This window comes from Rhizophagus irregularis, chromosome 23 (assembly GCF_026210795.1).
Source record: "Rhizophagus irregularis chromosome 23, complete sequence".
Taxonomy (NCBI): Eukaryota; Fungi; Glomeromycota; class Glomeromycetes; order Glomerales; family Glomeraceae; genus Rhizophagus; species Rhizophagus irregularis.
In genome coordinates, this window is record NC_089451.1 from 2,612,214 (window position 1) to 2,637,062 (window position 24,849).

Consider the following 24,849-nt stretch of genomic DNA (forward strand, 5'->3'; position numbering starts at 1 on the left):
ATTTTCCTTTATCATTGAGCTCAACCACTACACCTAGCAAACAAGACCAAAAACCTATACCGGAACATGTTTATTACGCTTCTACAAAAGTCTTGGTATTCACATTGTACATCTAGATAATACCTTATAAGGTTAAGACCAGAAGCATTTACAGATTCGTACGATCCACAACATTAGCCCTGTTCATTTCCGGTCGGTTGCATTTTTCGGTCAGATTTTGTTGTACAAAAATTATCCAATAAATTTTTTTTATTTTCGATCGCAAATTGAACTGCTTTAGATTGAAATTTAGTTCGAACTCCTTCTATTGATATATATTTTTTTTTTAAATGTCACCTAAACAGAAATTATCTAATTTTGGTTGGTCATTTTTGGCGTTCGACCAAAAAACCCAAAAAAAAATTGGGCTAAAAGTTCAGAAAATGCAGATTCTAATAGAGACCCAAGTAATAAATGGAAACCTCATATATCTATTCAAAAAATCATTACATTTCAACTTGAAAGATTAATCTCAAAATGAATTGATAAATTAGTTACAAGTTAATTAAGTTAATTTCTTTATAGGATCTCGTCCCCTAAAAATTTCATGAAATTTGCGCTCAAAAATTGTGTATTTGCAATCATAATTTCATGTAGTTTAGGATGAAACCGATGTAGTGGCGCAGCTACACGTAAATATTTTTTTCCCTTTTTAATTAAAAGACCGTAAGTACAGGCACGAGAGTTCAACAAGATGTTCTAAGCTCAAGAATTATCATAGCAGTTACAAAAATTTAACACGTTAGCTAATTTATTGACATAATGATAATTATACGGTAAATTTTACTTTTTTAAGAAATGAATTTTTTTTCATCTATCACAAGGTATGCATCTTGAATCAACTTAATGTTTAATCTTATAATATTTGAGAAAATAAAAAATTATATATCTAAAAATTATTTGTTCTTAAAGATTAAAGATTGATCAGGTCAAAAGAACCGATTTCACCAATTACTTGAACATTCACATAGATAATCTATTAAGAAAGTTGAATTTAATGACATCCCGGATTAATACTTTATAAATTATGAGCGATTCATTGGACATTAAATTATACTTTTTTAAAATATCTATAAAAAAAAAGATTGCTATTAATTAGTATATAATAGTGTGATTGATGATGTACTTTGGACTAACGTTTAAATGCATTTAAAATTCTCGAGAGAGAATTATTGAAATAATGAGCGATGATTCTATTATAATATTTCATCGTTTAATAAAGCTCTTAATGAATTCTGGATAATTTAACTCCTAAGTAAAACATAGCTTCACATTTAATTTTGCCAATAATTTAAGAAAAATCCACGCGAGCTTTTATTGATTAAAAGTTTTTTTTTTATAGCCATTATTTAAAAAGAAAAAAAAAACTGTCCGAGGTTTAATTAATTTAATTAATTTATTAAAGAGTTTATTGAAGTTCAAAAGCCGACTAATGAGAATTTCCTTGATACCTGCTAAATTTTTAAAGTTCAAAGCTGATATTTGCATTTGAGGGATCACTATCTTAATTATGAATATTTTATTATATCTGAATTTTCTTAAATATCTGAAACTCCAATCCAATAAAAAATAAGTTAGCACTTAAAGAGTTTTTCTAATGAACAATGAACAAAAATATTACACCTTGCATTATTTCACTTGCATCTCAAAAGGTCCGTATTCGAAATGTTTATCATGTATAGCAATAAAGTATTTTTGAGACAAATATTTGTTAACTAATGTTCGTAAAATTTTGTTTAATTAGAGTTTCGCACAGGTCGAATTTAGTTAAGATTTAATGAACCGAAACGGATTATTATTAAAATAGAAAAAAATTTAAATAATGGAATTTCATAAATGATTTATTATGCGTGAATTACCTTTGAGGGGCAAATTTTTTAGATTTTTTGAAGTGGTGAAAAGATATTAAAGATATTCGTCACCTTAAATAATTAGAATTTAATCTTTTCGTCCAAATGTGTTATTTTAAATTTTGACTTTAAAGTTTCAATGATTTAATATTAGAACAAAGTTGAAACCGTCTTTTGCAAGAAAAGTATTACAAGATTTTAGAAGAAAAACAAAAGAAGGAAATATTTCTAACAATAATGGTGTTGAGTTAGTTTGGTAAAATATAAAACTTAGTGGATATCCGTCTGTGAATATTTTTTACCCATTCACCTGATCGGCAAAGGAACTTATGCATTTGCCGATCAGGTGAGGACACTGTGAGGACTATTCAATTGCTTTATCCGCAATATCTTGATAGCACAGATTATCATCCACTTACTAATTTAGTTAAATTTCACAATTACGCCAAGTATGTAGTGTAACTTGTGTAAGTATTTAAATGAAAATGCTCGCCGATCTTTCTTAGAGGGAAACAAAAAAAAATGTCAATTCATAAAACCAATCCAACGTTTAATGATTTGTTAGAAAGAATAACCACCGAAGAACATATCATACATTATGAAATTTCAGAATTCAAAAATTTACAACCAATAGGAAGTGGTTCATTTGGAAGTGTCTTTCGTGCTAATTGGAAAAATACTGATAAATATTTCGCTCTAAAAAGGTTTAATAACGATAAAACGACGCTAAAAGAGGTTGTCAACGAGGTATCAAGATTCACCATTATAATAATAATGTATATAATTTTTTTTATATAATAACTAATTTATAGTTGTTTAAAGATAAAATTACATAAGAGAGTTGATTTTCATGAAAATATTTTGCAGCTCTATGGAATCACAAAAATAGAAGAAACTGGTAGGTTTATCATGTACCATACAATATTATTAAATGAGTTATTTTTAATAGATGTAATTTTTTTTTATGTGTAGTTCAACAAACATACACACTGGTTTTGGAATACGCTGACAGTGGTACATTAACAACTTATTTAAATGAGCATTTTAACGAGCTTAAATGGAATGATAAATATCAGTTAGCATTGCAACTAGCCAGTGCGATAGCGTATATGCATGAATGTGATATTATTCATTGCGATCTGGTAATAATTCATAACTTTGATTTATTGATTTTTATACCAAATAAACTAATCAATATTAATGCAATTATAACAGCATTCAGGTAATATACTTATGCATCGGAAAAAGATAAAAGTAGCAGATTTTGGTTTATCAAGAAAAATTTCTTCGTCAAGTAATCCGTCAAAACTATTTGGTGCAATACCTTATATGGATCCAAAAGCTTTAAATAAAGATCTAAATTATAAATTAAATAAAAAATCTGATGTATATAGCGTTGGAATTTTAATGTGGCAAATTTCAAGTGGATATTTACCGTTTTCTACAAAGTCCGCTAATTATGATGAACGTTTTATCTTCATATCTATAATAAATGGTAAACGAGAAGAAATTATTGTTGGTACTCCCGTTAATTATAGTAATTTATATACAGGTAAATAATAACTAATGATTTTTTTTATGGAATTTACATTTATAATTAACAGTAATTCATATTATTTAGAATGTTGGAGATATGAACCAAATGAACGTCCAAATATGCAAGATGTTGTTTCAGAACTTAAAACAATAATTTCTTCTGAAAAACATGATATAGTTATTGATTTTATTAATGAAACGGAGAATAATTCATTTAATTCATTTGAAATACATAAAATAGCTTCTAGATCAAACAAAGGAACTTTAGACTTAAATGATGAATTAATGTTATCAAATAATAGATTGAATATTAATAATATTGATAGTAAAAATAGCTATATACGGTATGATTGGATTTTGGATTTATTTAAAATTTTATGGATAATATTTTTAACAAAATCATACAAAATCAAACAAAATGAGAGAAATAAGTTGGGCCCTTTTTCATTTCTTCGATTTCTTATTTTTGCCATTTGCTTTGTATTAATTAGCTGGGCATATTTGAATCATAGTACTATTATAAATGAAAAATTTTTAATGGCATTAATTATTATATTCTATTATTTGGCATATTACCAACTTGTAACTGAATTGTTACAGTTTAATTATCTTGGACTTAAAAAATATTTTGGTAAAATATTTAACAGTTTTGACATGATTTCCATTGTACTATCGGTAGCGGTAATGACAAAATTGCTTAAAAATTTTCAAATTTCTGATGGTTTTGAAAGTGTTATAGAATCTGATACTGCGGGAATATCATTCTCTATTTTCCTGCTTTGGATCAAACTGGTAGGTTATTTATTGATCATCATCTATATATAAAAATATATTTACCAGATTTTATTATTTTAGATTTTATACCTTCGAAAAATATCAAGTAAAAAAAATTATTCGATTTAAATTAAATAATTTTTACATATAATTTTTATTAATTAACTTATTTTATTTCACTTGATAGATATTGGCATCTATATCTATCGCGTCACAATTATTTTCAAGAAAATATTTCCGTTCTTCTTATTTATGTTAATTGTTATACTTGCATCCGCACATACAATGTAATACAAAAACTTTATTAATTTATTCATTTAGTTTATAAAATTAATTCAACTTTTATTTTTCATATGTAGGTTTATTTTACTTAGAGATACTAAGAATATTAAAATAAAAGAAACGACATACACCGGTAGTGCCGCAGATGTTGTTACAGATACAACGTTCAATTTCGAACTTGAAACCCTACGTCTAAAGGAGATAGTTTCCATTCTTTCCGAGAACATTAGCATTTCCAAAAGCAATACAAAGCTGATAGATACAACATTTGATATCGAACTTGAAATCCTACGTCTAGAGATAGGGATGGTTAGGTCGGTCCTGGTCCGGTCTTGGTCCTAGGACCTTCAAGTCCTATTGAACGGACCCGCGGACAGGTCCTAGCATAAAGAGTCCTAGGACTTAAGTCCTATCAGGTCCGGTCCAGGACCAGGTCTCTGGACCTGGTCCTGAACTTTAAGTTCTTATGATAATTATTTAATTTATTATAGATATACATAATAATTTAAATTTTATTCGGGATAAATCAATGATAATCTTTTATTATATGTAGTAAAAAAATGTAATTCAATATAATATTTTAATTTTTTACAATTTATTGTGGTTTATTTATACTAAACCTTATTTAGTTTAGATCGTTAAACACTAATAAATGACATAATATAAATTCTAATTAAGCCACATTTTTTTCTCCAACGCAATTATCTATCCAACTCTTCGCACACAAGGACGCTCTTGCAGTTTCCAGTTGCAGTCGATTTTGGGTTTTTGTAATTGTATTACCAGCAATGGAAAATGCTAATTGTGTAAAATAAGTACGAAATGTGTAAAAAATAAGACGTTAAATAATTATTTTAACCACCAAACCACCTACCCTGTTCACATGCAACGCTTGTGGATTGTATGGCTAAATAATACCTTGCCATTAATGACAATACCGGAAATTCAGTGAAATGAGCTTGCCACCAAAGAATTACTTCTACATTCTCATCACAAGGCAACGCTAGGTAGCGTTCTATTTCTGCAAAATCAGGATTATGTGAAGGTAATGAGGGTGAAGCTTGCGGTGTTTCGCCAATTTCTCCTAAACGTTGTTTCTTTAGTTGGCGAAAATATTCCCTTCCTGATGCATTATTTTCTTTAGGAATTTTAGGAATAGAAGTTAGTAGTCGTGGGTTTAGCTATAATAAAGTGCAAATTGTTCTTTTAAGGTAACAATTGCTTTTGTTGTTGGTTCGCCTGATTCAAAGACAGTAATTTTATTTCGTGGGTCTAAAATTGTTGCAATTGTAGTAGCATCATCAAGAATCGTCCAGTATTCCATGATCTTTTGATTTATTGAATCGGCTAACATGTACTGATCATTTTTTTCCATACAGTACTTTAAGTGATCCCGAATTTCATTAAAATAGAATCGCACGTCGGCTATGGTTGGATATTTTGAACCCGAAAGATTTTTTGTTGCTCTTTCAAGTGGTTCTAAAATGATTATTGTTTCCTATAGTTATTTTAAGTAAATTGAGTATTTTATTATTATTTTGATTGTTTATTATTATTCTTAAGTATTTTACGATTAAAGTGATTTCTAATTTTGTGAAAAAATAAATAAAAATATATCTTTATACCTTTATTTTTTTCCATGCTGAAGTGTTTGGCATTAAATCTCGTACATTTTCATGTTTGATTGCAAGCATTTTTAACGCCATTTCCATTCGTTGAAGTTTGCAAAGCATGTAATAAGTGGAATTCCACCTGGTTTCTACATCAACTTCAGGTCGAAGATATTCCATTTTTTCCATAGAACATGACTCACGTAAATCATCACATAACAAAACTGAATTTTTAATTTTTACCATCAACTTACGCACACGTAAAATTTCTTCATCAACTATTTCCAATCCTTGTTTAGCTGCAAGGTTAAGAATATGTGCTGAGCAGCGGTAATGACTAAAAGAAGTATTATAATCTAAAGCTCTTTCAAATTCTTCTGATAACCTTCTTCCACATACTATCATAGCAGATTCATTATCAATAGTGAGTGCTAGTGCTTTACTCACTAAATTGAATTCACTAAGAACACTATTAATCGCAGACGCCATATTAATTCCTGTATGATAAGTTTTGAACGGAATTATGTCAAGTAAAAAATGCCGGAGAGTCCAGTTTTCGTCAATATAGTGAATGGTTAATCCAAGATATGCTTCACTACTTAATGTTGAGGCCCACAAGTCAGCAGTGAATGAGACTTTTCCGGGTATTTTTTTTATATCATAATGGATATTTAGACGACGTTTATTAAATTCTTGGATAGTCATCTCTTTAATTTGGTGGCAGTCAGGAATTTTATAGCAAGGATCAAAAACATTCATCATATTAACGAATTTTTCATTCTCAACAACTCTAAAAGGTTGCTGGTCAGCAATTATCCAAGTAATAACAGCATCATCTCGCTCTTCTTTCTCTTTTGCAGGCCATGGGTCTTTACATTTAAACTTTAAGGTTGTTTGTTTTCGAACTTTTTGAATTACTATACAATGTTTACTTGTAAGATGCCATCCAATACTAGAATTTCCTGACTTAGTAGAAAATACATAACCACAAGTTTTACATACAGGTACTCCAGGATGAGAGGGATTTTACAAGTTACATAAGACTATATTGAAGCAGTTTTACGTGAAGGTTCCTCTATTTCATCAACTACTATGTCATCAATATCTGGAATAAACGCGTCATTTGGATTGTTAAAGACACTGCTCATTATTACATGTACACGTTAAAAAATTAAAAATGTGAAAAGATTAGAATTACGAAAATCGGAAAATCTGATCATTATATCATTATATAATATTATTAGCTATTTTATTGGTTAGGACTTTTTAGGACCAGATCTTCACCAGTCCTAAATCAGGACCTAAAGATCCAACATCAATAGAAGCTGGATATTTAAGGATAGGTACAGTGCATGCAACTTAGTCACAACAAAAAAATTTTAAGTGGCCAAATTTAAAATGTCAATTTATATCACATGATACATTAAACTTGCAATTTTATTGGTTAGATTTATATAATTAAAATTATAATTCTTAATTCTGGCCAGATTTATATATAATTTTAGCCAGATTTATATAGCTAAAGTAATTTTAGCCAGATTTACACATAATTTTGGTCAGAGTAAAGTGGCCAAAATATAGTAAAATATTTTAACTTTGAATTGCTACTATATTAAAAAACATTTTATAGAAAATTTAAAACTATAGCTTTGTTAAGTTTGTTTTGTTTTATTATTGTATAATTAATACTTTACATTTATTATTTTTTTTTTTGAGGGAGTAGTAGTAATTTGAATTTTATCAATTTGGTTGTTGTGACTAAGTTGTATGCACTGTAGTAATTTGAATCAAAGAGATGAATTTGATTTTGGGCTGTAGATTTAGTTACTTTGATCGCTAGTGTTTTATTTGTAACAATTTTACAGAATATGTTGATGGCTTTTATGGGTAAGTTTTTTTTATCAATTATTTATATATATTTTATTTGTTGTTGTAGAGTCAAATATTAAACAATACAAACTAAAGGTAGTGTTAGGTCAGTTCTTTAACACTTAAAAATATTAAGCAGATTATTTAATTATGTAAGCAGAAGGTTTATATATAATAATAAACAGTATATAATATATGGTACAGTATATCGAAAAATATCCAATCAGACGTGTAGTATAGTCCTTTATGTCAGCATATATACATTCAATCACGAATAAAGGATTTCACACAAATAAAACTTATCAATAAACAATAATGAGATAACCTTTTATTATTTTAAATAAAACTTTATTATCTTTTCGTTATCTGTTGTTATCTGAAAGAAATATCACTACAAAAAAATTGACCTGTATTTATAATAAAATTGTACATATAATATATATCTAAATAATTAATAAATTTAACATATTTAACATATTTAACAAATTTCACATATTTAATGAATTTAATATATCTAATCTATCTAAATCTAATATATTTTATATATTTAATATGTTCGATATGTCAATCACTCGATCATATTAAACATATCAACCTTTTCGTAATTCCGAACAGCACATGATAATCACATGACAGTAGCGTTACATCATCAAAATTCGAACTGATAAAACATTAAGAACCTAAAAGAAGATCCCGGTGCTATTTTATAAAGGATTTGTAGAAAAATCTACATTTACAAAACATGTCTTTAATTGACGAAGCTTCAATTTTTGTGTATAAAATGATGATTAATTACAAATTGCTATGTAATAATTATTGTTTAAATAAATTAATGAATATATCTTAAAGACTTGACTTACATTATAATAAAATACTGTATATTTATTTATATTATTTATATTTGAATTATATAGTTCATTTTGAAAAACGTGGATTATGAATTATCCCTTAAATGATTACAATTTCAAAATTGGTTAATTCATATATACGCAAAATTTCACTAATTATTAATTGGTTTTTTTTATTACTGACTTGGAAGTAAATGTTTGTCGACACAAAAAAAATTGCAGGCAATTTCCCTGAAATTTTCAATATTATTTATACCATATATATGTATGTACTGTACATTATATTAAATGATTGTGAATTTTTTTTCATTTTTATATAAGAATTAATACAAATTTATTATAAATGTATTATTTTTTTTTAGTAGGATTTTTGATATTAATAGTTGTTTTATGTTTATACTTTATACAATACTTTGATATCAATAAACTATGTCGTACTCCTTATGCATAATTTTGATATTTGTGTAAGGTGTAATTTGACCTACTTCACAACTATAGTAATTTAGATGGTTGTTGTTGGTAAAAATTTGCAATTTATTTTTACAAAATTATAAAATTCAATAAAATATAATAAATAGATAAATATTAATCGTAAAAAGATAAAATTTAGTTTGATTTGTCTTATTGTAATGCACAAAATATTAGTAATTACGTTTATAGTGTTAATAAATAGTGTAAGAATATGTTATTAACTTTTATAAAAATTTAAGTCATAATAATTCACTGCTAAGACTATAAATGGCCACAATTTAGTACAACATGTTGAGGTATCCCTCTATGACTACTAGTATCTAATAATTTACTTATTTTTAAATTATTTTATCTGAAAATTGGTACCATTTTACTAATTTATACCCAGTTTCCGATTGGCTTTCCTTATTCTGCTTTCTTATTGGCTTATTCTGCACACGTGATTTTACAACCAATAGAAAATGGTTCATTTGGAAGCGTCTTTCATGCTAATTGGAAAAGTACTGATAATACTGAACGATGATAAAAGAGGTTGTTAACGAGGTATAAAGATAAATATATATATATCTCTCAGTATACTATGAAATCTATCAAAAGAGTTACAAACTAATATATATACTGTATTCCGCTCTTGGCCTGTACGACAGATCTGACATTTTACAATGAGGAGGGTTCAGCCGATACATTTGTTTCTGCAACGGAGATGTAATCTTGCATAAGTTTGCATAATCTTACGTAATTTATGATTTATAATGTAAACTTACGCATGGTTACGGTATACCGGTTAAAGTAAAAAACAATAAAGCATAATACCGTAACAAATATATCATTAACCGAAATTTTATTTTTACTTAATATTTTATATTTTATTGAAAAATTTTTTCTAGCCTATTAAAGAAATATTATCGCTACTCAATATGATATAAACATTTTAGACGTAAAAAAGAAACTACTTTCACATGCTTTTCTTGATATGAATTCTAGAAAAATCATTAATAGCAGCATTTTAGTGTGCTACACTTGTTTTTTTAAAATCATTATTTTTCGTTATTTTTTAATAAATACTTTTAAAGACAATTGAAGGAAAATAAGGTTTAGTAATATAATTATATTGTTAAATGTGGTTAACACAATGAACTTTGTGTAACATTATCCATCCCATTTAGAAAAAAACACTTCTTTTTATCAAAAAAAAGAAAAAGTTTATTGTAACCAAGGTTTGATAATCCGAATTATTACTTACGGTCAACTAACCTTAGTAATGTATAGTCTTTTTTAACACGATGTGGTTATGTGTCGAACTTTAGAAAGAAAAAAAAATGACTAAGTCTTATATAAATAGCAACCAACAACTCCTTATATGGTTATGATAAATAAAATGATCAACGTGTAGTGTAACTTTATGATTTTACGTAGTATATAATAAACGAAAATACGAAATTATCCCACCATAAACTAATATAAAATACCCCAATATTTTTTGCTTAACTATAATTTTTGTTAAAACTAAAACTATCTAAAAAAAAACTATCGAATAAATTAATTACTAACATAATATATTTCTCTTCCTGGTTCTTTTGAAATTAATAAAAACCAACACTTTGATTATTATAAAATATTGAAAAAAATGGCGTTTTCTATCGGACAAATTATTTATTTTATTTTATCGGTACTTATATTTGCTATAAAAAGAAAAAAGACCTCAAGAAATATGTCAGATTTTGTAAACAATCCACAAGATTGGTTTGATAAATCGATTGTCGAAGAATATATCACACTTTATGAATTTTCAGACTTCAATAATTTACAACCAATAGGAAGAGGTTCATTTGGAAGTGTCTTTCGTGCTAATTGGAAAAATACTGATACAATTTTCGCTATAAAAAAGTTTAATAATAATAATTCGACGCCAAATCAGGTTGTCAACGAGGTATTAGAAATTACAATAATAATAATATAATATTTGTGTTGATACAGTATATGGGGACGCCCGTAGCAAAAAGGGGGGATAGGCCAAAAAATTCAAATTTGAGATTTTATTATAATTATATGTCTATTAGTCTAATTATTAAGAAAATATGGTTTTTTATTAATAATATATTAGTAAAAAAGTTTAATTTTGAAATTTTCTTATTATTTGCATTTTACTTTTATAGAATTAACAAGCAACATAAACTTATTAAAAGAAAATCAATACTCTTAGTAAATTGCCTGTAAAATTTAGTTTTAGATAAAAAAAAAAAGGTCTGAAAGTCAATTTATTTCACAATTAAGTGATGATCTGCCAAATTTATCATGTGATTTAAATTGCGATTTTTTTTAAAATTACGGAACTATCCCATTCCCCTTTTGCTACGGGCGTCCCCATATAATAATAATTGTTAATTAATATTTTAATTCTTTTAAAGGTAAAATTACAAAAAAGAGTCGATTTTCATGAAAACATTATACGATTCCATGGAATCATAATAGAGAAAGAAACTGTTAAGTCTTATCGTATGTCATAATTTATTATTAAATTATTCTTTTTTAATAGATAAATTTTTTTCTCTAACTAATGCGTATTCAGATCAGTCAGATGTAATTTACTCACTCATTTTAGAATATGCTGACAGTGGTACATTGTCAACTTATTTAAATGAGTATTTTAATGAGCTTGAATGGAATGATAAATATCGGTTATCGTTACAACTAACCAGCGCAGTAGCGTGTATACATGAATGTGGTATTATTCATTGCGATCTGGTAACAATTTTTAACCCTAATTTATTGTTTTTTGTACAATCTAATTAATACATACTAACGTAATTTTTATAATTATAGCATGCAGATAATATATTTATACATCAGAAAATGATAAAAGTAGCAGATTTTGGTTTATCAAGAAAAATTTCTTCGTCAAGTAACCCATCAAACCTATTTGGTGCAATACGTTATATGGATCCAAAAGCTTTAAATAAAGATATAAATTATAAATTAAATAAAAAATCTGATGTATATAGCGTTGGAATTTTAATGTGGCAAATTTCAAGTGGATATCCACCATTTTCTTCAAAATCTACAAAATGCATCAGTAACGACAAACGTTTGACCGTATCTATAGTGAATGGTAAAAGAGAAGAAATTATTGATGGTACTCCTGTCAAATATAGCAATTTATACACAGGTAAAGTGATTGTTTTTTAAGTAACTATACAAATACTAGTATAATAAATTTTAATAATTAACAGTAATTTACATTATTAGAATGTTGGAGATATGAATCAAATGAACGTCCAAATATGCAAGATGTTGTTTTAAAACTTAAAACAATGGTTTTTTCTGAACAACAGGATATAATTATTGATGCTACTAACAAAAAAGTAGATAATTTATTTGAAACATATGGATTAATTTTCGAATCAACCATAGATCTAAATAATAAATTAATGACATCAAATAGAAGATTAAATATTAGTAATATTTATATTAATAATATCTTAATTTTACGAAATTGGGTGATAAGAGTTCCTAGTAATAATTCAACAAGTTTAACTGCATCAGTAGATTTTTATGATTTGATATTTAATAAATTAATTCTCCTTATAAAATTAATAATAATTCCAATTAAAAAGTATTACCGAGGTTATACTTCTAATCAAATTCAACAACTAATTAATCAAAAAAAATTACAACTAAATCAATTAAATCAAGAAATAGATAATGCCATTATAAAAAAATTAATTGGTATTATAATATATTTTGTTTCTTGGATTATTTCTATTATTTCAATATTTGAGTAGGGCAGTAGGCAATTGTGACGATAATAATCATTCAATGGATACTTCTTATTTCATCACGCAGTAAAGGATAACTAGGTTGTCTATTCATTGGTTCTATTTAAATTGCATTGTGCTGCGTACATATGATTCTATGTAGTAACCTATTGGATAACCTAATTACCCATTATGTAGTTGGAATAATAGGTTTATCTCATTATATATCAACTAAACATCGGCGATGTATTAGTCTTTAGTTAGAGTGATATTTATTACATTTTTTTTTGTTAATTTCATTTTTTTTTATTAATTTTTTTTAAGCATTTGACAATAATTTCTAATTCAACAAAATTAATTCAAATTAGAGGAAAAGTGGTGGTTTAATTTTTTTGAGAAAATTTTTTGAAAGGTTTCACATGACTTTAATCAACACATTCACGTAATTTAATAAATTTAGTCTATTATCCAGATTTAAATTCTCAAATTTTGCGGATTCTTTTTTTTCTTATGTTCTATTAACAAGTTTCCATAAATTTTGCATTGCTGTAACAAATGGGAGAGAAGACCTTTTCTGATATTTATACTTATTTGTATACACCAGTAAAATTCTTTATTACTTGTCAGTTCTGCCTAAAGATAGTCATTGGTCCTAAAAGACCATGGTCTCGCAGTCCTACACCTTAAAAAGACAGACTGGTCCATCTTGGTGTAGGACCGCGGTCTTTCGGTCCTGTAACACGTACAATAAGACTGATGGTCTTTTAAGGACTGCAGTCTTTTTAAGACTGATCAGTCTTTTTTCTTTTTTCTGCAAATAAAAACTTTTTTCTATTACTTTACTAGGAACAGTCTTCCTTTATAAATGAACACTAATTGTATAAATTTATAGGAACCATTCCAGACGTATATTATAAGAAAATATCATGTATAAAGATGGATTTATTATACTTTATTAACGTTAATTTTCTTTTTTCCTTGGAGACAGTCTTTTCTAAAAATAAGGCGAATCAATATGCATGTAATAACTTATATACAGTATAAAAACCGATACAAAGACCAGGTCAGTCTCAGGACCGGCCCTACTGCGCCAAGAAAAATGAAAGACCGATGACCATCTTTAGTTCCGCCCAGTTGCTATTTTTAATGCAATAATTATTACATATACTGTATGAATAAAAAAATCACATAACATTAATCACGTGAAATGACACATCGAAAACTGCTAATTAACAATAGTAAAAAAATGTTATTTTGAAATTTTTTAATTAATTCGTAATTCGTCGATCATGTGTAGCACGTGCATATAAGCCACGTAATTGATTTTCGGGTTAATAACTTATAATTTTTTCATATTCTTCGTGAATCTCAAGAAACCCATAGTGATTCTGTGTTTGTTAAGGCTAGTTTCGTTATAGTTAACAATTTTACATATTAAATAATAATCATATAAATATACAAATAGTTATTGTTTAAAAAATTGTGTAAATATTATCGTACTTATGATAAAACGACGCGAACTAGCAGTTACGTTAGTTTCTTGTGGAATAATTGAACCCCGCTTACATTATGGACCGTTTTCACGAAACTGGTGGTTTATTCCAACAATAAAAAGTAGTAATGATATAGAAATGATGTATCCTATTCGGATTGGTATGAGAACACAAGTAGAAATAAATGGAAAAAAATTTACTATGCGTATTTTAGAAGGAAACAAATTTGATTTGAACCAACCTGGTTATACTTGTCAATGTGATTCTGATTCCAGTGAAATTGAAGATAATCCAACTAATGCAATTACTTCTTTATATAGACAAATTTTCAAAACTCAAACAAAAATTTCGGGTTCAATGGTTATGGGTTTTGATAAGGATTCAATATTTACCGAATTATTACAAGATATAGAATTCCGCCCTTATTCTATTAGTATAGCAGATAAACTGACCATTATGGTTTTCAGTTTAGGTGCTTCTAAAAAAGAAAGTTGGTTGGGTGCTGGAGAAGGATATATGGCTTCTTTTATTCATATTTTTAGAAAAGAACGTTGTATTTTTGTTCAAAAATTTATAAAAAACAAGTCCATAGTAGAAGTATGGAATAATAGCACTAAAATTTCACATTATGAAGGTAGTTCACCTGTAGAAGTTTGGCAAAAAATTGGAATTTTGGGAAAATTCCAAGGTACACAATTATTTGGGCTTGAGCATGCATATACGCGATCTGCGTTACGACGATTATATATTCCAAAGTGTCAACCATCTCAATGGAGTAATGAAGAACTAATGAATAGTTTATACGAATATCACCTCAAAAGACGAACTATTGTTGGAATAAATTGGTTACATTTATTTAAACAGTGGGAGTCTGGTGGAAATATTATTGAAATAAATACAATCCTTACAAATTTATATCCAAAAAATTACCAATTTAGTGATTGTGAAATGCAAGCTTGGAGCTCTATGCTTAAAGCTGCTGGTTGTACAGATATAACACCTTTTAATAGTGAAGTATCTCCGGTAATTGTATTTTATAATTGATTTATCTCGTCTTACATTAGGAATTATCAAAATTCATATAAAAAACAGCATAAATTTTGGTCACGATCTTTAGATCCTACGGATGATAAAAATGCTTTGAAGAATCTCTTTCAACTAGGCTTTTTAAATCCATATCCATCAAGTATTCAAAATCCGTCACAAATATTTTGGGATTGTTTTGCGAAAAGTTTAACACAAAATCCAAAAGGTCCTGATGGGATACGACGAATTTTATCCATTATTGCACATCAATTTTCTTATCAGGAATTACAAAATAGACTTGGAGTAAATATAATATGAACTATATTCTTGTATATCTTCGTGAAATATTCTAAATAAATTTGATGATATTAATTTAGGTTTCACCTACAACTATTAATGCGGCAAGAAAATATGCTACACTCAATGGTTCAGGATGCCGACAAATAAAAAAACCTATAATTATACGTAGCCCACCTTTTACTAAAGAAATAGAAGACCAATTTGAAGCTTTTTTTTCAGACAAAGCAAATGTTAGTATGAGTTCGTATAAGGTTGATCCAAGAACTAATCGTCCGATTCTTTACCTGCTTGATCAAAAAGAATCATTATGGAAAAGATTTTCAGAAATTTATCCTAATGGTATGAAAAGAACGGCATTTATGGGACGGATTGAAGATGGTCCATATAGGTATCGTGAAGACTTGGGAGGGTTGTGTTCAATTTGTGCAGAATACGGATATGAAGTATTTGATGATTTAGCTAAAATTATAAGATTGCATGTTGAAAATCTTTCAGTTCAAGTATGTAATTTACATAATTTCCGTACTTTATTCATAAATTATTTTTTACATTTTTTTTTTTTTTTTTAAAAAAAAAAAATATAGAATAAATTATTACAAGATGTAGAACTAATTAAACGTCATATGAAAAGAGAATATGTACGTGAAATTAGCGTTGAAAGTAATGGTCATGCTGAACATGATGAATGTATTGATCACTGCTTACCTTATGCATTTGGTGAATGTAATAAGATGCATAGTATAAGGTGTTCGCATTGTCCAAAACTTTATTCATTTTTTGATAAATTGGAATCAATTCTCCCAGCTGAAGAAATACAACTTATAGATGATAAAAAAGAAAAATTACTTCATTATTTGGCACATCAAACGCGAAAAGTATATCTTAATGCACAGGTTCAAGCAAATTTATTAGAATTAGATAATGATGGGGCTATACTTATTGTTGACTATAAGATGCGTATCTTACCAAAATCAGCACGAGAATCCAAGTCTGAATTTTTTGGAAAAAAGGGTTGGACTTTACATTCTATATTGATGTATACCAAATCGGAAAATGAAAAACTAAATGTGGCCGCATTTGACCACTGGTCAGCAGATACAAGACAGGACGCATGGTTTACTGCTTCTTCACTTCACGCAGTATTTGAAGTTATGAACAATAAGCCAAAATGGGTTACATTAATCTCAGATAACGGACCTCATTACCACAACAGTGAAATGATGATTATAATGGCACATTGGAAGGATTGGTACGATATTGAAGTAAAGAGTTGGATTTTTTTGGAGGCTGGAGAGGCAAAAACGGCTATAGATTCTCACCACGCACAGGTCAGATCTAATAAATACATAACAATTATTATTTTTTTAGAGTACTAAAAATGGTTCACATAGATTGCGCATTCCATTAAAAGATATGTTAGAATTGGGTTTGAAATTAGAGAAGGCAGTGATATAGAAAATTCAATCAAAGATCTATGTGGTACATCAGTAGGGGAAATAAATCCTAATCGTGAAAAAACTGATAAAAAGATAAAATCATTGGTTGGGATATCTAATATGAATGAATGGAAATGGCCAATCAATGGGCCATTTGCAGGGTCTATACAAGCACGTACCTTGCCAAATATAGGTAGTTTTACCAATTATTCTCCTATACAAACACGAAATTCATCAAAAATTGAAATAACGAAACCAAATCCAATGATTTCTACACCTTCTGTGCCAAAATCTTTGTGGACTATACCAGTGCCGAATTCTGGTGATTTTTTTCTAATTTGTTACTCTATAAACCCAATAATTGCTAAATTATTCAATTTTTAGATACCTCTTCTAAGCATCTATGAATAAATACACCTAATGAAAATTTAGTGCAAATTAACAATGGAATTGTAGATACAGAAAATAATTTCAAGTAAGAAAACCAACCCTATTTTATATTACTTGTTTTTAAACTGAGTTATAAAATAATTAGATTGACTTCTGCTTATATTATAGTGTTAATGCAGAATTTCAACTTGCATCTGGACGGGCGTTAAAAGCAAATCAAAAGTTTGGAAAAAGAGGTGGAGCAAGAATGTCAAAAAAGGTTATTGCATTATTGCAAGGTTTTTTTCATGCAGGTAATGCTGATAAAAGTGATCGATACTCAGCTAATGATATGTTATCAGAACTTATCCATATGGCAAATAGTGGAGAGTTGGATCCTGAAATAATACCAAAAATAGAAACAATTGAAAATTGGATTAGTAGATATTCTGCAGCTTGTAAACGTGAAATGGCGGCTATAGCTTTAGAGCGTCAAGTGCAAAATCAGCCATAGTACTTACGTTAATAATACATAAGTTTTGAATAAAACAATATTTCAAAAATACAAATTTATATACAAAAAAATGGTTATAAACTTATAAATTATAAATAGAAGTTAAGTAAATTAATTTTCAGTTTATTCAGAGCGAAATTGTTAAAATATTATATATAGCGTCATTGCTGGAATCCACAGGTGCCCCAAATAAAACATAAAAATGAACATATAAACAAAAAATTTTTTTTTCGTCTAAAAATGATACACGTTTCACAAACAACACATGTGATTTTTAGTACAATTGGATTATTCTAGAAAAATTTTTAATAGTATGGTATTTCTTGTATTTGACGATCATTTGCATCTATAAATAGTAAAATCCCCCGAAAATTAATTATAAAAATACTACACGTGATTGCCGAATTACGAATTAACTGTAAAAAAAACGTTATTTTGACATTTTTTTAAATTAACTATAATAAAAAAAATGTTATTTTGATGTTTTTAACTTTTTTAACATTATTTTAAATTAGCTATAATAAAAAAATGTTATGTTTTTTTAATAATAACAATTGTGTATACCTCCTTTCAAGAATAATCAATCTTATGACAATGGTTTCTTTTGAACAACATGAAGAAATTTTTGAAACTATTATTAAAACGAAAAGGAGAATAATTTGTTGGAGATAAGTAAAAAAATTTCTGGATCAAGCAAAAGAACTATATAACTATATATAGACTTGAATTATGTAAATATTAATAATACTGATAGTAATAATAACTATAAGTAGTACGATAGTATTTTGGATTTATTTAAAACTAATGGATATTGTAGGCTAAGCCCTTTTTCTAAGATGATATTGAATGAGAATGATGACAATATTTATGACGATCCAGTAACTGAAACAATCATTAATTTTCGTTGGCAAGAAGCAAGAAATTTATTTTTGTTTCTCTTTATCTGATTTCTATTTGTTTTATATTAACTAGCAGTTAGTTGGGCATATTTGAATAATGGCAATATTATAAATGGAAATTTTTTATTGGTATTAATTTTCGTGTTTTATTATTTGGCAGTTTATCAACTTATTACTGAAGTATTACAATTCTATTATCATGGACCTAAGAATTATTTTGGTGAAATATTCAATATCTTAACTTTTAAGCACAACTTCCATTAAATGAAAATACAGTCAGAACTCGATATAATGAACCCTCCGGTTAGGCAATTTTGGATCGTTATATCAGATATTTGATAAATCAAATATTCTTAATATACTGATTATATAGTAAAAAATATAAAAATTCGGTATACCAAATTTTTATTAATAAAAAAAATGATTTTAATTGTATTACATGTTGTGCTAATTTGTTTATTATTAATATCATATTCTTACAGAAATTATTAAATTCCAAAATTAAGGCATAAATGTCAGGTGATCTGCTGCGCTGCATAGTGCCAGCTGGGAATAAGTTAATTCTGGCCAGAGTTAGGTGGTAATCGGCTTATCGCGAATAATAAATACATATAACTGGTTTATGATCAAACTTCGTTATATATAATATCACGAAATTTATAATAAAATCGGTATATAGTGATAAAATTTAATATAGACGGTTTTGGTTTGAGAAAAAAGTTCATTATAGGCTAAAATCGGTTTATCACGAATCGTTATATCAAGTTCTGACTGTAACTTAAATGCTTATAAATGTTCATTTTTCCATTTTCTTAATTGGTAAGTTATTAATTTGCAATTGATCATCATCTATATAAAAATATACAAATTTTTTATATCTCCGATTGACAGGTACGTATAAAATATGTATTAGCTATTAATTTAATAAGAAGTATTATTCTTACTTATCTTCCTCTCAACAGATATTGGTATTTATTTTTATAGTATAATAATTATCGTAATTCTGCTCCTTTTACTTATGTCGATTGTAATGTATAAATTCGGACACATAATATTGGTAACTTGGTATGAAAACTTTATTATTTTATTCGTTTCATTTTAAATTAAACTATATTTATCTATTTATTATAAATAGATGCACAGATTTTATGAATGAGTATGATGAATCTATTTGCTATAAATCTTTTTCCAAAGCTATAATATTTGCTAGGATTATTGATAATTTGGTTCAAAAAATGAAGATAATTTGCTTACTTTGATTGTTTGTATATCCCTTGTAATTATTACAAATCATAACTGATAATTGCTATTCTTACGGTGTAAAGTCTTTTTTTTTTTAAAATAAATTTAATTATTATTAACTTTTATTTATACATTTGTTGTTTTAGTATAATATCATAAACTAAAATAGATGAGCATTATTAAGTCATCGAGCGAATCTTATAGCAGATTATAAACTTGAACCAAAACATATTTATTATTTTGGACAATCTAATATATTAGAAGATTCTTATTTATAAAGGATTTGAATTTTAATTGATGAAGCTTCAATTTTTTGTATATAAATATGAAGATTAAATAAAAATCATTGTATTATAATTTATAACACAGGTTGAAAAGTGAAAAATCAGTCACCAATCGGTCACCAATCAGGTACCTGATTGGTGACCGATTGGTAACTGATTGATGCCTGATTTTTCACTTTTCGACCTGTGTAACATGAATTGAAAATTTTATTTTAAAATTATATAATCAATTAATGAAATTAATGAATATAATGATGAGATCTTTATCACCGTTTTCAGAATGGTGTATGCAGTTTATTTGTGATTGTATACTCGAATACCAATATTCGCCCAGTTTTCATTTGGTTATTATCTATATTTTGTCCAGTTTTTATCCAGGTTTCAGTTTTCTTCAAATTTAACTGCGTACATCATTTTGAAAACAGCGATAAAGTATATATAATAATAGAAAATTATGATTTATCACATATGTGATTTATCGCTATACCCATTTGTCATGTGATTTGATTGGTTTAATTATGTAATAGATATGGATTTGCGTAATCATTTTATTGTAATGATGTAAAATAAACTATAATCACGTGAATTATACTTTTAATAAACTTTCAATTATCAAGTAGATCAGTATTTCCCACGGCTTTTCTCTCTCTCTTTCAAAATGTTTTCATTTTAGCTATTACTTTCATTAATATTTGAACGTAAAACACTATTTTTTCGCTAATATTGAACATAAACATACCTTTTTTTCATTAATATTGAATGTAAACTACTTTATTTACTACTTTATGGAAAATATGGAAGAAGAGGCTAGCAAAGACACTCAAACCTCAGAATTTACATATGGTATGTATAGGTTAGGGTTAGGGTTAGGGTTAGGGTATGTTGGATTAGGGTTTGGATTAAGGTTAGGGTTAGATTAGGATAGTGGGTTAGTGTTAGTAATGTGGACTTTATAATTTACTAATTATTTATTTATTTTTTTTTAGATGATTGCAATAATATAGGTAACGAAATGATCTTGTCTAATGAGAATCACCATACATTATTGTATTCGGAAAGGAAGTTTGAATCATGGGAAGCTTGTGAAAATTTTATTATCATGTGGGCCAAGTAGCAGGGCTTTCGGATTATTAAGGATCGTGTAGTATATTTGGAACGTATCATCCGTCATCACACATATATATGTTCTCACAGTCGTACCTATGAATCAAATTCTACTAGAGACACTGTTACAAAAAAAATTGGTTGTCCGTTTGTTGTTAATGCATCATGCCCAAAATTGAAAACCCCTGAGGAATATGTGATTATTAATAAGATAGTTGAACAATATAACCATCCTTTAGATGTATCAATAGTTGAATTTGAAGATTCTAGAAAATTTACTGATTCAATGATCGAAGATATCAAATTTATGACAGTTTCTTGTAAGTTTGGAGCTACAGTACAAAGAAAATTCCTTGAGGGGAAATATCCAACCCACCCACTTTATTTATGAGAACTTTACAACACTATTCAAAGATTTTGACCTACAAAGGAATCATTATTAAATGATGCAGCTAAACTTTCTAATTGGCTTGATAGTCAAAAGGAAATTGATTCTCGTTGGCTTATATTTCGTGGTTTGGATGAAGATAATACTTTAACTCATTTGTCTTGGATGACGCCATATCAAGTTGAGAATTGGGTGAAATATTCTGACTGTGTTATAAATGATGTTACTCATAAGACTAATCGCTATGGTATGGCGTTGTCTTTAATTGTTGGATTTAATAATGATCGAAAAAATTTGATACTTGCTCAAGGACTATTGATTGATGAAAGTCTTGATTCGCATATTTGGATGTTCAATAATATTGTTGAAGCTACTGGAATTCGACCAGTTGTTATTATCACTGATTCTGATCCGGCTATAGCATATGTAAATATTATGGTTTCTTACACAAGTTACATTAAATTTTATTTCTATAACTAGGAACAAGAAATTTAATGTCAGGAATAATTAATTAGAATGCATGAATAGAAATAATGTATCAATAGAAAAAATGTATTAATCGAAAGAATGTATCAATAGAAAGATAATAGTAATATGTTAATAATTGTTAATAATTAATTTGTATAGTTATTGCTTTGCTTTAATTAATTAATTTATTTATTTTATGTGAAGTTAGGATAAACAATTAAACAGGATATATACCCTCGAAAGGGAGTTAAACCTACTTCTTGTTATCATTGCTTTGCTTTAATAAAAATAACAATAAACTAATCACATGATAATAGTCTAAACACATGACATTTGAGGACTAGCGATATATCGCCGTAGCGATAAAAAAAAATCCATAGTAATATATGTTATTTTTGAAATTGAATGTGTCCGGAATAAGGCTAGTGCTAACTGAAATTACAATAGCGTTGGCCAACTGTTGGCCGGCGTTAATAATATCATGTGATTCTATATGGTTCGAGTTAAAAAATTCTCTTGTCTCGAGAGTTTAACTCAACTTGAATACACAAATGCGTTTAGTAAACGGGTTAATGTTTTTATTTTGAGTGTCTCTTCTTTTAGTAGAATTTGTAAACAGTTCCGCAATCCATTGATCTGCCGGATATATCTGTTACTGTAAACCCGATTGAAAATTTGTTGAACGGATAGTTTTATTCACTTAAAAATGATCATTTGATCGGATTTGTCGCCTTTTCAAATTAGTTGCGACCTATAAGTAACACCCTTAAAATAAGATCACCCTTAAAATAAGGTTTTCAAAAATTCGTGATTATCATCAGTTGAAACCAAAAAGACTGATTACTAGCGATTCTTCTAGTAGTTTCCTTGTTTAAAACATTAATGTTACACAAATTTTAACGTGAAGAATTGAGGGTTCACCAATATTTCCTCCAGGAATCAGTCTTTTTTTAAATAATGGTTCAATAAGATTGCTGATAATCACAAATTTTGGAAATCAATTGTGTTATTTAGATTTGAAGAAGGCGATAAATATTCTCTTTTTAGCATTTTTGTTCTAACTTTTTTCAATCACTCATATTTTTCGTAGAACAAGTCTTTACCACAATTTTTCAACTATATCTAAATAGATGAAAGTGCTGAAATTTCATGACGGTTTGGCATATCAGTCTCTCACCGTCAACATTTGAATACACCTCTTTTTGATTGGGATATAGTGGTCTATATAAGTGAGATCTTATCTTGTATGTATAAAGCCAAATGATTTTTCTTTTAAAATAAACTATTTTTTTTTTAAAAAAAAAATTTCTTTATTTCAGAACGATCCCTATAAAAAAATTTTCAAAAAATTGATCACATGTCTTAGTTTCTCCAGAATAAAAACTAGAAAAATGATCATTTATCGGAGATTTTTCCAAAATTTTTTTTATAGGGTAACATTTTTTGTAATACATAAAAATTTGTGTACGCAATTGCCGCAGTAAATTATCCTCCTCTTCCGCAGTTATAACATTTTTTTGTTGTTGTTGTTAAATGGTATTTGTTAACGATTTATTAGTATAAGATGCAGAACTTAGGCTGTTGCAACCTAATTGTTTGTTTAACGTCCAGGCCTTTTGAAAAAATTAAGGGGGGAGGGGGGCTTAAGTTAAACAAACTAAATAAATAAACATAGGAAAATTTGAAAATTTCAGAAGGGATTATTTATCATTATATGTTTATTAGCTTTTAAATTTTTTCAAAAATAGAGGGGGTATTTAATAATAAGTGTTTATTAGATCTCAAATTTTTAAAAAAATAGAGGGGGGTGGTGGACGTTAAACAAATAATCAAGTTGGAACGGCCTTACACAGACAAAATGCGTATAACCTACATTCATGCACATCTATAGATGTCATTCCTGTCATACCAAATTCCGCAGTTATAACATTCAAGATTATGCCATTATCAGTTAAATAGGTGACGTAGATTATCAAAGTGGAGGTTACATGATTTATTACGTTACTCCATAACAGGAAATATTTTACATTAATACTCAAATTTGTTATAACGCAAAAAACAGATGGGCGTTGTACTAATCAAGATACGATGTGATTGGAAAATTCTTGTACTACCGTGTAACTGAAATTTTTTATATTGTATACTCCCTTCGCTTTGGGCAATTAAATTTTTGTTTTGTGGCGTGTATAAAAGCAACACAAACTAAAAAGTAAGCAAAATTTGTTAAGACATTGGGCGAATCTTATAGCAGATTATGAAGCGTCCATCATACTCATTTTCAAAATCGTGAAC

At 27.6% G+C, this 24,849-nt stretch overlaps 3 protein-coding genes across 3 annotated transcripts; all 3 read left to right on the forward strand.

The window, feature by feature from the left end:
- Positions 1-2,411: 2,411 nt before the first annotated feature.
- Positions 2,412-5,823, forward strand: OCT59_015537 (uncharacterized protein; the record flags this gene model as incomplete). The annotated part of the gene is made up of 12 exons (XM_066140081.1): positions 2,412-2,636; positions 2,712-2,787; positions 2,862-3,031; positions 3,105-3,441; positions 3,511-3,769; positions 3,917-4,217; positions 4,281-4,305; positions 4,387-4,486; positions 4,559-4,773; positions 5,515-5,526; positions 5,626-5,692; positions 5,775-5,823. The coding sequence occupies 12 exons, from the start codon at positions 2,412-2,414 to the stop codon at positions 5,821-5,823; spliced, it is 1,836 nt and encodes a 611-aa protein (XP_066002897.1).
- A 5,167-nt stretch (positions 5,824-10,990) lies between these two features.
- Positions 10,991-13,061, forward strand: OCT59_015538 (uncharacterized protein; the record flags this gene model as incomplete). The annotated part of the gene is made up of 5 exons (XM_066140082.1): positions 10,991-11,209; positions 11,688-11,775; positions 11,849-12,024; positions 12,103-12,445; positions 12,526-13,061. The coding sequence occupies 5 exons, from the start codon at positions 10,991-10,993 to the stop codon at positions 13,059-13,061; spliced, it is 1,362 nt and encodes a 453-aa protein (XP_066002898.1).
- Positions 13,062-14,536: 1,475 nt separating this feature from the next.
- OCT59_015539 (uncharacterized protein) lies at positions 14,537-18,172 on the forward strand (the record flags this gene model as incomplete). The annotated part of the gene is made up of 7 exons (XM_066140083.1): positions 14,537-15,550; positions 15,620-15,856; positions 15,931-16,353; positions 16,438-17,181; positions 17,245-17,611; positions 17,722-17,764; positions 17,848-18,172. 7 exons carry the CDS (start codon positions 14,537-14,539, stop codon positions 18,170-18,172), a joined length of 3,153 nt encoding a protein of 1,050 aa, XP_066002899.1.
- Positions 18,173-24,849: the final 6,677 nt, after the last annotated feature.